Source organism: Dasypus novemcinctus, chromosome 3 (genome assembly GCF_030445035.2).
Source record: "Dasypus novemcinctus isolate mDasNov1 chromosome 3, mDasNov1.1.hap2, whole genome shotgun sequence".
Lineage (NCBI taxonomy): Eukaryota > Metazoa > Chordata > Mammalia > Cingulata > Dasypodidae > Dasypus > Dasypus novemcinctus.
The window spans coordinates 113,669,898-113,683,718 of NC_080675.1; the positions used below are offsets into that span (position 1 = coordinate 113,669,898).

A 13,821-nucleotide genomic window follows, 5' to 3' on the forward strand; every position below is an offset into this window, starting at 1 on the left:
ACTACATTTACTTGAAAGAGTGACTATGGTTATCCAGATGTGATTACCTGGTAGACATTTTCTTGAAAATTGGCAGAGAAAGCTACCACTTCAAAGAAGACAACTGAAAATATTCCTTGACAATGATAAAACTTGAGCTTACAAGCAAAAACTGGAATTTTGAAAAACTTGTTATCTGCCACTGTGAACTTACAGTTTCCCAAAAATTAAAGAGTTCCTGACTGAGGCAAATCCAGGGACATGCCAGTTTCCGGCTCCCAGATGTGGATATTATGTAACTATTGGTGGTCCTTGTTCTGCATGGTTCCAATATGCATGAAGATCAGTTACCACAATTTATATTAAATAAATAACACGTCTGCCAAAAATGGAGTTAAAATTTCAGTTACCACAGGACTGTGAGTAGTTACATAAAGTATAAACTTTGCTGCTAGCTCTTTAGTCCACAAATCATTATGTAAATAACAGATCATGATCTATGATGAAATCACATTAAATTCCTTCAAAATCTGCTGGTGACTGGCCACTGAGCATGTTATTCAGCTCATGTACAAACAACAAAGTGTGTAGTTGTATGGCCTCCTTGTCTCCCGGTGATAAGCTCATGTGACATTTTACAAAAATGGATGATAAAGGGAATTGGTTAACAAAGATGACAGGGCAACAAAGAAACAAAGTGATAATACTGGAAGTCAAACTGGATGTGATTAGAAGATCTGAAAATAGTGACAGCAAATCCAAGAGAGGAACAGACCTAGGCCTGCATGAAGCTATGATATGAACTACATTGAACAAGTCTGGTAAACATTCAATATAAAAGCAAGACAGAATAGCTTTAATATCTTTTAGTTTAAATAGCACTAGGAACAAGAGCCATTCACAGTTGAAATGGAGCATTTACTTCTACTTTGGATTGAAGTCTAATCAAAAATAAATCCAAATCAGTTTGGCTAGCTTTCAGGTCAAAGTGTTGGAAAAAAATGGTAACTCTAAGAAGACTGAATAAGAACATTACACTGCCAGTAAAGGCTGGTTTCACTGCTTCAGCAGTCAGCATGAGTTGACTGTTAAGCTATCTGGTGAAGCTGCTCATTTAGATAAGGATGCTGTGGTAAAATCTGCCCTCAGATTCCAAGTATTATAGGCAGTTTTTGCTTTGCACAGTTGTGCAGGACTGTGTGAAAAATTTTTGCAGGATTAGAATGGAATGGAAGTAGAGTTACAGAAGATATACCTGACCATGGGAAGGTTGACACTGCTGCTGTTCAAGAGACTGCAGACAGGCAGTCAGAGGAATTTAATGAAGGTGAACCTATAGACAAATGAGGAAAGTGGCTGTGATGAAAAGGATGAAAATGTCACAGAGGAAGTGATTATGTCAAAAACCTTCACATTACAGGAACTCTTGGAGATATTTTATGACATTGAAAGTACAAAGGAGGCGGCGGACTTGGCCCAGTGGTTAGGGCGTCTGTCTACCACATGGGAGGTCCACGGTTCAAACCCCAGGCCTCCTTGACCCGTGTGGAGCTGGCCCATGGCAGTGCCGATGCGCGCAAGGAGTGTCCTGCCACGCAGGGCTGTCCCGGGCGTAGGGGAGCCCCACTCGCAGGGAGTGTGCCCCGTAAGGAGAGCTGCCCAGCGCGAGGGAAAGTACAGCCTGCCCAGGAATGGCGCCGCACGCATGGAGAGCTGACACAACAAGATGATGCAACAAAAAGAAACACAGATTCCCGTGCCACTGACAACAACAGAAGCGGACAAAGAAGACACAGCAAACAGACACAGAGAACAGACAACCGGGGTGGGGGGAGGGGAAGGGGAGAGAAATAAATAAAATAAATAAATCTTTTTTAAAAAAAAGTGCAAAGGATAAAATTTTGGAAACTGATCCAAATGTAGAAACGAGTATTACAGGGAAGTGGATGTGGCTCAAGCAAATGGGCTCCCATAGACCATATGGGAGGCCCAGGGTTCAATTCCCAATGCCTCCTGATGAAGGCAAGTTGGCCCATGTGGCGAGCTGGCCTGAGGGTAGTGCTGGCCTGCATGGCAAGCTGGCCTGAGCAGAGAGCTGGAGTGGCAAGATGATGTAACAAGAAGAGACACAGAGGAGAGGCATTAGGAGATGCAGCAGACCCAGGAGCTGAGGTTACACAAGAGATTGAGCACCTCCCTCCCACTCTGGAATGTCCCGGGATCAGTTCCTGGTGCTGCCTAGAGAGAAGACAAGCAGACACAGAAGAATGCACAGCAAATAGACAGAGAGAGCAGACAGGGGGGTGGGGGTCCTAGGAAATAAATCTTAAAAAAAAAAAAAAGAGTATGACAATGTGCCAAGGCATAGAAAACACAGTTCTATATAAGTTATACAATAGTAAGACAAGCACTATTCAAACTACTCTTGATAATTTTTTAAAATTGTTAGATCATTTACTTTTTTAAAAAAAATCAATTTTATTGGTACATATTAATAAAGCATTCAATTCATAAAGAGTTTCTGATGAGACTAGGGGTGATATCAACAAATATAAAATTTTTAATATTGTAAAATGAAATGAGTTAACATTTAGAAGATACATATGACTCAGTCAACCAATATTTTCTAAATGACCAAAGCATGATGTTACAAAATCATGCATGGTGTAGCAGTTTGATATTGTTTATGAATTCCAAAAATAGATATTGAATTGTAAACTGGTCTGTTCCTCTGGGTATATTAGACTGTATTAAATTCAGAGGTTTCACTTTTACTTGATTAAATTATGATTAAGGCTTTGATTCAGCCCTGTCAGTAGGCCATGGAGAAAATGACACAGAGAAGAATACAGATGAAGAAAGACAGTGATATAGACTGCAGAGGCCCTGGAAGAGAGATGAGCTTGACAGCCTACAGCTACAGCTGAGACTGGGAAGAAACTAGCTCCAGGGAGCCCTCCAGCCTACGCTGAGATAGGAAGAAGCTGGGACCACAGAGCCTTAGGAGGAAGAGGAAGACTGAACACTCACAGAGACTGGCAATCATCTTGCTCCAACACATGGCAACAGACTTTTGTGAGGGAAGTAACTTACTCTTTTATGACCTTGTGACTATAAGCTCCTACCCCAAATAAATACCCTTTATAAAAGCCAACAGACTTGCAGTACTTTGTATCAGCACCCCTTTGGCTGACTAATACACACAGGTAAAAGATTCATTCAAAGTGCAAGAACACCAATGGATTTTAACATAGCAATACAAAAAAGTTCACTGATGTGGTTTCACATTTCACATTGCAACCAACCTTAAAAAAAAATGCTACTTGTTGAGTTTTGGTGTAGAATCGAAGAAGAATATCCATCATTATCTGAAAAGGTTATTAAAATACCATTCCTTTTTCCAACTACTTATTTATGTGAGATGGGTTTTCTGAATATACTTCAACAAATACAAAACATCACAAGAGACTGAATGAAGAAGCAGGTATAAGAATCCAGCTGTCTTCTATCAAGCCAGATACTGAAAAGGTTTGCAAAAATAATGTCACTCTTTTCACTATTTTTCACTAAAAATGTTAACATGTAATGAGTTTATTATTTTAAAATAATAGGAGCAGATGGGGCTCAAGCAGTTGGGCACCTGCCTCCCACATGGGAGGTCCTGGGTTTGGTTCCCAGTGCCTCCTAAAGAAGATGAGCAGACAAGTAGACACAATGAGCAGACATAATGAGCAGACAATGAGCAGGCAACAAGCAGACAGGCAAGGGAGCCATCTGGAAGGGGAGGAATAATAAAAGGACTTGATTCTAAAAATAAAACAATAAATAACTTTTATATTTTCTTAGTGTTCATTTCTAATACCACATAATTAAAAGATCTTTGGAATCCTAGGTAATTTTTAAAAACGTAACAGGATTCTGAGACCCAGCGGTTTGAGAAATGCTAGCACAGTAAAGATCTAGAAACTACTCAGCAAGGATTCTAGTTCTACCTGTTTCTCCATTGCAAAATGACACTCTTTCCTCTATAAAATTAAGAGGTTGGGACCAGATGACCTTAATCCAAGAAAAGTCTTTAATTATATGATCCTTACCTTAAAGTTGAAAATTTCGTTGTAACAGTCAGCACTTTTCAGATACCAGGTTACATTCAAAGACAGATCACAAGGGTCTCCATCAACTATAAAAAAAGAATTAAGTTTTTATGGCTAAGAGATTTCACACTGAGTTGGGAGGTTATTACAGAGGTTACACTAATACACATCTCAGCAGGATCTGATTGACTGCCACAGTAAACTACCTCAAACACCAGGGCTCCTGAGGGCACTAGAGGCATCTAGACACCATAGGCAGGGCAGAAAATCTCAGGAATTCAGCATCCTGTCAATGGGTCTTACTTTCAAATATATGCTCCCCAGTGTAACAGAGTTAGACTCTTATAATTTCCCTATACATGGCTCTTCTGCTCCTCTTATTTGAATCAATAATTAGCACTATATCCATTAACTATATATCCCAGAGACTTAATTCTTCTGCCTGTTCATTTGTTAGTTGAGCCCTGAATCTCAGGAGAGACTACTCTGCAGTTCATGGCACTCACCCAGGACTCACAAAAGGATAATGATGGACAATGCCCATCCCAGGAAGCAGAGTTTCTGCAACTGCAAGCAAGAGCATTGACCTGCCCCCATGGGGATCAAAGCTCCCTCTCAATCAGATTAAGGAACGAACAAATATAAGGAGGGAATACAACTATGGACTAAAGTAGACTTATTATAATTCTAGCAATGAAAGAACTTGTCTCACTGACATAAAGGGAGTGGCCACCAGAGGTTCTGAGGGGAGGGAGAGTGAAGAATAGGTGCAACATGGGGGCATTTTGGGGACACTGGAATTGTCCTGCATGACACGGCAATAAAGGATACAGGCCATTATACATTTTGTCAAAACCTATAAAACTGTGTGGGGCAAAGTGTAATAAACTATAATGTAAAATACAGTTCCTGGTTAGTACAATGCTTCAATATGTGTTTATCAATTGCAATAAATGTACCACACTAATGAAAAATGTTAATGTGAAGAAGTGGGGGGGAGGGGAGGGTGAGTATATGGGAATCCCTTATACTTTTGATATAACATTTATGTAACCTAAAGCTTAACAAATATTTTTAAGAAGACTTGTAAGTAAAAGGCAATTCCCAAAGCATTTTCCTACATATCCTATTTATTTCCTGCCCTAAACTGAGACACTCGAAGACAATCCCTTCTCCAAACACAGTAATGAAGTAATATACTTTAAAAAATTGAACATTCTTTAGATAAAATTTAAGTATCATTCATAGAAAGAAATACAGTAAAGCAGTTTTTAACCTTTTGTAACTGTGGATCTAATTTTATGCCTTAAAACTTCAATTGCTGGTTCTCTACTGGGCAAAACCTGGAAGTGATAAAAGAGTCCTAAGTAAAAACACATCTACTATCCTGCAAATATTTACTAAGCAGAATACTTAAGTGAACAAAGCTACATGCCACCTTATTAGGCCAAAGAAGAGAATGGGGAAAACAAATTATTAACAACCCTTAAAAAGGCTCTATTCTAGCTCTGATAGAGCATCAGTCTACCATATAGAGTGTCCAGGATTCGATCCCCAGGGCCTCCTGACCCATGTGGTAAGCTAGCCCACATGCAGTGCTGCTGCGCACAACGAGTGCCCTACCACAAAGGGGCGCCCTGCATAGGGGTGCCCCACGTGCAAGGTGTGCGCCCCGCAAGGAAAGCCAACCTGCGTGAAAAAAACGCAGCCCACTCAGGAGTGGCACCGCACACACTGAGAGCTGAAGCAGCAAGGTGATGCAACAAAAAGGAGACGAAGATTCCCAGTGCTGCCTGATAATGCAAGCAGACGCAGAAGAACACGCAGCGAATGGAGAGAGAGCAGACAACAGGGGGGAAGGGGAGAGATATAAATAAAATAAATCTTAAAAAATAAAAAAAAAAGGCTATGTTCTAGTTGGAAGGGCAAGGAATAACAACATTAGGGATGTCACAAGGAAATATTCATATGATGGTCAAATGGTGGTATCAGTAAGATTGAATAGGAAGAACAATGAGTAGAAAGCAAGCCTGGCTGGGGAAGGTAGGAAGAGCAAGATTACAATAACGAGTATTAGATTTTTTCTCAAAACCCACTTTAAAAAGAGAAGCCTCAAGGAATGTCATAAAACCATGGAAGCATTGTATAATTATGATTAGGAATGTAATATCTAGTGGATCAAGACATTAGTCTGAAGACATAGGAACATAATTCTGATATATATATATATATATATATATATATATATATATATCACCTGGGAAGTCCGTATTCCCTTTTTCACTGTTTCTGCATACGAAGGGATAATACACTGGAGATTACCTACTGTAAGCAAATGTGACAAAGGTAAGACTGCATATAGGAACTACTCTCAGATCTCAGGAAAAGAGATACACCTAATTATAAGTTTCCTCCTATTTTTATTTTAAATTGTTTTCTCCAACTAACTAACTTTTTAAATGACTAGCCCATTTTTACAGGGCTCTACTAGAATATGTAAAAATACGACATGCTGAATAGAATTTATGGAAATAATAAAAAAAGGATATTACAATTTTGCTGTGAACTACTGAGAAAAATAACTAGAGACCAGATAAATTAATTAAAAGCCAGTAAGAAAACATCCCGTAAACAAGAGATCTGCAAGAAAAGCTGGATGCTAAAGTATTATTTTGGGGGGAACAGATGGGCTCAAACCATTGAGCTCCCACCTCCCACATGGGAGGTCTCAGGTTCGATTCCCAGTGGCTCCAGAAAAAACAAAAACAAACAACAAGCAAAAACAAATGGGAAAACCAACTCAGGGAAGCCAATGTGGCTCAGTGGTTGAGCACCTGCTTCCCATGTACTAGGTCCTGGGTACAATCCCTGGTACCTCCTAAAAAAAAAAAAAAAAAGACATACTGGTCTTTCTTATAAGGTTGATTTACTAGATAAAAGTAGCTCCTAGAGATAGCATGAAGTTGTCTTTTGCAGATAATCTTGTTTTCTTTTCTGTTCTTTTACTATATACAATTGTTTCTCATCTCCATGTATTTTTTTTTTTTAAAGACAGTTCCTGGGGGAAGTGGATTTGGCTCAACTGATAGTACCCACCTACCACATGGGAGGTCCAGGGTTCAAACCCAGGGCCTCCTGACCTGTATGGTGAGTTGGCCCACGTGCAGTGCTAATGCACTCAAGGAGTGCCGTGCCACACAGGGGTGTCCCCCACGTAGGGGAGTCCCATGCACAAGAAGTGTACCCCGTTAGGAGAGCCACCCCACACACAAAAAATGCAGCCTGCCCAGGAGTTGCACCACACACACAGAGAGCTGATGCAGCAAAATGATCCAACAAAAAGAGACACAGATTCCCAGTGCTGCTGAAAAACTGCAAGCGGAAACAGAAGAACATATAGCAAATGGACAGAGAGGAGACAACTGGGGTGGGGAAGGGAAGAGAAATAAAAATAAATCTTAAAAAAAAAAAAAAAAAAGATAATACCTGGGATCGAACCCAGGACCCAAACACGGGAAGCAGGTGCTCAACCACTGCGCTACACCAATCCCCTCTCACCTGTACTTTTATAATGGTGTTTATCCATGCTACACAAGCTGCATATTTTGAAGTATCTACATTTCATTGTTTTTAGTGGATTTGAGGCTACATCTGCTCCCCAAAGAAAGCTGGTTTTCTCATTTGCTTGTTTTTCAGAGATACTGGAAAGCGAACCTGGGACACTGTACATGGGGAACAGGCACTCAAGTACATGAGCGACATCTGCTCCCCTTCATATATTCTTGACATAAGTTCTAACAGCCTCCTTCATCCCCCAGTAAACTGTAAGCTCAACGATGGCAGGAATTTTTCCTATCACTTTCCTGTGTATCTGGCACACAATAGGTATTTAATAACTCTTTCTAACTAAATGATTAAAAGAATAAAATCACCCAACTACGACGTGTAAAAGTGCACTTTTACGGACACACATGGATGATCTAGATTTCCATTCCTGATTTCTAAATAGAACTACCCATGATCATTCATTCTCTAAAATAAAACCAGTTTCAGGACTTTTCTTTAATACACAATGGGATATTTTATTCAGTAGATCTTGCCATTGGATGGACTGGTTTTGCATCACATAATCCCTATTTCCTGATTATATCTTTAAGGATTCTCTTCCAAAGATCCAGAAGGTAAAATGCTTGTTTTGTAAATTAAAGATTTACTGAATATATTCATTTAGAGTCAATAGTATGACAAACCTAGGTCATGTGTTCAGTAAACATTTAACAAGCACATAAAAGTACAGTCAATGAGAGAACAGCTTAAAACACCATGCAACCAGTATATTCAAGTCAACTCATATGGGACTAACCATATAATGTAAAACACCAGAACACAATGGAAGAAATAAGTATTCTGAAGACTATTCAGTGCAAAGACCTTAGTTATACTACTTATGTTAATATATTCCTAAATCGTGCTGGACTATAACATTTTAGAACTTAGAAAAGTATGTTGAGGTTCAAGAGACGACAGCGGAGCAGGCATTCAAGTTGGTGTTGTCTGTCTGCCTGGGTAACATTTGTTGAATACCCACTGCAGAAAGAGCTTTCAGAAAACTTGGCTGATCAAAGTAGTTCGATATTTGGAGAATACAATGCTGCAACATCCACATATGAGATAGGAAACCCTCTTGATTACCTAGGGCAAAATTGCATGAAGCAGCATGTTATTCCTTTGAATCACATTGCCTGGCAGGTTACCACAGACAACTTTACTACATCTGATTATATATTATGTATGGATGAAAGCAATATGAGAGATCTGAATAGAAAAGGTAATCAAGTTAAAACTGCAAAGCTACAACTGAACACCTTGGGATCTATGATCCACAAAAACAACTTATTGAAGATTCCTATTTTGGGAATGACTCTGATTTTGAGACTGTGTACCAGCAGTGTGTTAGGTGCTAAAAAAGCATTTTTGGAGATGTCACAGTAAAGCTGCAGGCATTCGTTGCTGAAGGCCAAAAAGGATTAACATCTTTACAGCGATGTTTTAGGTTTTCAATCAATCCGTGTGTTTAGTGTAAAGTTTCACAGCTGAAGGCCACAACTCAATTGATTTACTATTTTTCATCTTAAAAAAAAATAATTGTGATAGAAATCTGTGTTGTATTTGACAGAAAAATTATTTTAAAAATCTTTGATTCAGAGTTTGTGGGGTACATTATATGTTCTTAAATAAACTGAACCTCTTATCTTGCCCAATTACAAAAACGGTGGAACAAATAGTAGAACCACAAAATATAATTTTTTGCATGTGTTCTGTAACATGGTAATTTCTTTCCAGTATTTAACCTAAAGGTACTAATCCAATGACAACTAGCATTCTAATATGCTTAATTATGATCTTAATGAATAATTAAATAAAAGATCACTTTAAGGCCCAAGTCAATATCTGAGCCCACTGAGACTTTTAAATAATCTACCTCTTCAGTTAGTTGATATGGATAATTTGATGGACTTATGTCCTTGATTCACCTCTCAACTTTCACCCCCACAGCATTTTATTGAATTACAAGTCCTTAGTAACAGAAGTTCACAATCTTGATGGAAGTATTCCAATTCACACACACCTCCAGTGCATATTTGTAGTTAAAAGGACAGGAAAGAGACGATGACTTATGACTTAATCATTAGCATCTTTGATTAGTCTTAATTTTTGTGTTTATATAGTCTAGTTCATAAGGAAGTCAGCTTTTTCTCCCCAACTTGGACCACTTTGCCTCTGAAATTTTAACTATTTCCAGAAAGGACCCTGAAAAGTGTTTTATCTTATGCTCACTTTGACAAACGGGTATGTTTTTACATGCACATACAACCCAAATGCCAGATATATATTGGCTTAGGTGAATAAAATATATTTTAAAAAGCTGGAGAAAGAGAATTCTATTATGTTGAAGTCCTTAACTAATATGGTAGGTGCTATTTTATCAGGGTTTCACTTATAGGAGAATCTAATTTCTGAGTACACAGATAACTGTAATCTTAAATTCATCTGGATATAGATCAAAAAAGTTGTTTGCAAAGTAAACTGGGGAGTATAAAAATACAACTAAGGAAAAATAATATGTTGAGGGCAGACCACAGGTAGAACATAAGTAATTTAAAAGTTTAAGGATTACTCAAAAACTCTAATAAAAACCCCATGAAAGTCACAAACTCACATTTCAGGAAGATAGTGGTATTTTTGAAGAGGATCTTTCCAAAACTAAAATAATTTTTCCCCTGCAAAGATAAAGCAGAAAAAGATAATTAGCATTGGACAACTTTAATTTCCAAGGCATGTTAGAATTATAGCTGGTATGAAAACCTAAATTTTAAAAATGTTCAAATCTGTTTTCTTAACAAAAAAAAAATACCAAAGTCCTCCTTGTAGTAAAATTCAACCATATCCAATCTGCAGGGTTTTGGTCATTGGTGCAGAGACATTCTTTCTCCACAGGCTATGAAGCAAGGACTCTAGAACCGACGCTGCTAGAAATCTCAACTTAACTTAAATCGTCTTGGAAGGTACCCCCTTATTCAGTTCATTCCTTTTGCTCACTAATCACTGCCTAGAATAACCAATTTTTTTTTTTCAAATGAAATAGTCTATGAGCAGACAGTCTTATTTTTAAATCTTAAAAGGACTTAACTATTAAACATTTTAGCAATTATAGGTAAAAATCTAAAATTGAGAACCTGATGGTGTGCACCAAATGAACAAAAGGTATATAAAGCTAGCCAAATACAATTTGGGCAATAAAACCAGTAAGCAGAGCAGTAGGAAACAAAAAGGCCAACGTGGTTTCAATAGGACTACTGCTTTTCAGCATTTCCTACTTGCATCTGGTTCTTGCCTACTCACAGAACTACATTATCTCTTACTTAAATGAGATTGAAGAGAGACGGAGCACTAAGGATCAACCTATTTAGTAAACTGTCCAAAAGATAAATTAGCCTTACATTTAATTTTATAATGTTATTTCTTCCATTTTAGATATATTCATGTTAAAATACATGTTAAAAATGCTTAGGCTTTCTAATTACACAGTAAAGCTTAGAATAACCATTTCAGAGTCCGAACGAAATCAAACTATTCATAAATAGAATGACCAAGAAGAAACAAACAAACAAAAAATAAAAAAATAAACAGAAATAAAAATGCTATTTATATTTTCCTTTCATCCTACCCGGGGTTAACTGGATTCTGTTGAAACTTTAGCTAAGAGACAGACCATTCATATATAATAAAAATGCTATTTATATTTTCCTTTCATCCTACCCGGGGTTAACTGGATTCTGTTGAAACTTTAGCTAAGAGACAGACCATTCTTCTACCTCCATTCAACATCAAGTTTACACATTCCAAGTCAGGCACTTAAAAGTTCTTCTACTTTCCTGATAAGAAACTGCTCCACCACTCCTTTCCCCTCCTGAAATTGCCTAGACATTCCCGCTATTCTAAAAGAAACTCTTAACGTTTTTTTTTTTACTACTGGGAAGTGGGTCGCTATATAACAGCAACACGGGCGCTCGCAGCAATCCCACCCCTTTAGAGAGCGAACTTTTGCGGAACTTTCATGTACCCCTTGGGCCACCGTAGCCCCACCCCCGGCTCCTCCGGATTCTGTTGCTACCGAAGTGAGCACTCACCGAAGGTATCGGCATGTGCCACTTGGATCTATCGGCAGCAGCGACGGTTGTCGGTCCGGCACCGAAAAGCGACAATGGGGCTGGCTGAGCCCCAAAAAGAAGAAGAATGACAGGCAGCACCTGAAGCCACGCAGCCATCGCCATCTTCACTACCATGGAGTGCCCACCCAAAGCATTTCACCTTCTTCCGGTCCGTCCCTCCCTCTTCCGGCTTTGCTCTGGGGGCGGGATCATCCGGGTCCTCGAAACCTCGCGGGGCTTGTTTGTTTTGAGATTCTACGGCCCCACCCCTCGGGCTGTTGTCTCCGCTGCATTTAAGTCTATAGTTATACTGCGCAGGCGTCGTTCTGCGGTACTTACTCACCTTGGACTGTTAGGGTGATATCCTAAAGCACCGTGGCGTACGTCTGCTGTTCTCTTTACCAAACCTTAAAGGGTTTGGGGACCAGGCAGGCATCCCGTGCCGAGTTTGGGTTTCTCCTCCTGCCCGTCCCAGCCCTTCTCCCTTCTAAGTCAGTCAAACGCCAGGACCAAAGGGAGTTCTCCGTTTTCGGAGGTATTTAAGTAAACGCTGGAATTGAGGGTAGAATACCTAGGCCCCTTCTAGTCTTGGAAGGTATGGTGCTGCAAGAGAGTTTGGCCGGAGAACCTCCGCCTCCAGCAAAGGCCCCAACTAAAAACGGGTTTGGAGTGGGTCAGTTCCGCCGTCTGCGATGAGACGCCAATGAGTTGCGGAAACCTCGCCCGCATCAGGGAGGCCGTCTCTTTTACTCTCCCAGACACTCGGTTATTTAAGCTCTTGACTTTTCTCTGGGGCGCATTGCGTACACCTGCTTCCGCTACAAAGACGGTTTCAGTTCCGAGAGAACATAATGAAAGCATTATTAGCAAGCAAAACTTGCTACTAAATCCCTGTAGAAATTCTAGCTGGAGCCTAGAAATCCCAGGAGCAAGGGTCAAGATTAGTCTCTAATTAAGAACTTGGAGGGGACTCCACTTCCCAGAAACTTGCAGTGCTAGTTGTAATTTAGAAAGCCGTGCAATCGGCTTTGCCTGAGAGCAGAGAGCTGGTCCCCACGACTGGAAGCCATGGCAGCAGCGGAAAAAGAGGAAATCAGGTAAAGGCTCAATGCTCCTGCAGTAACTAGGTCCAATACCCGCGGAGGCACCGGATGGTATACGAAAATATCTAAAGGCAACATTTTGGCTTTGAGGTTTTTATTGATTGATTGCATTTTCCTGTCTTTTATGTTTACAATTTTAATCTTTATTGTTTTTTCTCAGTTTCCTAGGGAGTTAGTTGATTCTAGCTAGCCCCTCATAAAATACTTTCTGGATGCTTAAATAGTATAGTAGTGGAAGAGTTGTGAATAGAATTCTTAACACATTAATTACAAGCTCTCCAAGTTGAGCTATACCTTCTTCCTGTATTGTTCTGGAGCTCATTCTTCAAATCTTGAAACTCTGAGAACAGTGACAGGAATAAGGACAAAGACTGAGTCTCATGATGTATTGATTACTTCCATAGTAAACAATTTTTAATATGGCCAAGTATATCCGTCTGGGCTTGTTTTCATAATGTTTTGAATTTTGGGTCCAATCATAGCCTCCTGCATAATCAAGGAAATGCTGACTTCAGATATATTAAGCCACTCTTACGTGTGAAATAATCGTCCCCTTAGGTAGTATATAGTTGTCTAAATCAGATGGAAGCTAATTTAAATACATAAACTCAAGTAGCAATATACATACATCTTGTTCATGTTTTATTCCAGAAACAGTTCTGGAAACTTGGTTTTAAAAAATATTGACCTCAGGGAGCTGATGTAGCTCAAGTGGTTGAGCCCTGGTGCCTCCTGGGGGGGAAAAAGTTGACATTTAGATTACCAGCTTCATTTTAAAAAACAAAAGAATTTCCTTCTACATTTATCTGTTCCTATTCATCTAGCACCTTGAACATATTTTATTATAGCATTATGGTTGTTAGTCAGGCTCTCCCACATGGAAAGCTAGTACACAACTCTTCACATCTTCCTCGAAGCCCAGCACCCAATAAG

The 13,821-nt window shown here is 39.4% G+C and overlaps 2 protein-coding genes across 10 annotated transcripts in view; one reads left to right on the forward strand and one right to left on the reverse strand.

The window, feature by feature from the left end:
* Positions 1–11,970, reverse strand: part of TMEM87A (transmembrane protein 87A) — a 74,320-nt gene extending 62,350 nt beyond the window's left edge. For 3 of the 4 annotated variants that reach the window (XM_071214134.1, XM_058294009.2, XM_058294008.2), the window contains exons 1-3: positions 11,765–11,920; positions 10,294–10,354; positions 4,074–4,159 (exon numbers count right to left, since the gene is read on the reverse strand). In XM_071214134.1, the coding sequence (XP_071070235.1) occupies positions 4,074–4,159; positions 10,294–10,354; positions 11,765–11,920 (303 nt within the window). Of the gene's footprint in view, positions 1–4,073; positions 4,160–10,293; positions 10,355–11,764 lie in introns of all 4 variants that reach the window. The other variant, XM_071214135.1, reaches the window with a different exon arrangement.
* Positions 11,971–11,973: 3 nt separating this feature from the next.
* The window catches only part of GANC (glucosidase alpha, neutral C), a 99,548-nt gene continuing 97,700 nt past the window's right edge, over positions 11,974–13,821 (forward strand). For 3 of the 6 annotated variants that reach the window (XM_058294003.2, XM_058294004.2, XM_058294007.2), the window contains exon 1: positions 11,985–12,882. In XM_058294003.2, coding sequence (XP_058149986.1) covers positions 12,854–12,882 — 29 coding nt within the window. In that variant the 5' untranslated portion in view covers positions 11,985–12,853. Of the gene's footprint in view, positions 12,883–13,821 lie in introns of all 6 variants that reach the window. The other 3 variants (XM_058294005.1, XM_058294006.1, XM_071214133.1) reach the window with 2 other exon arrangements.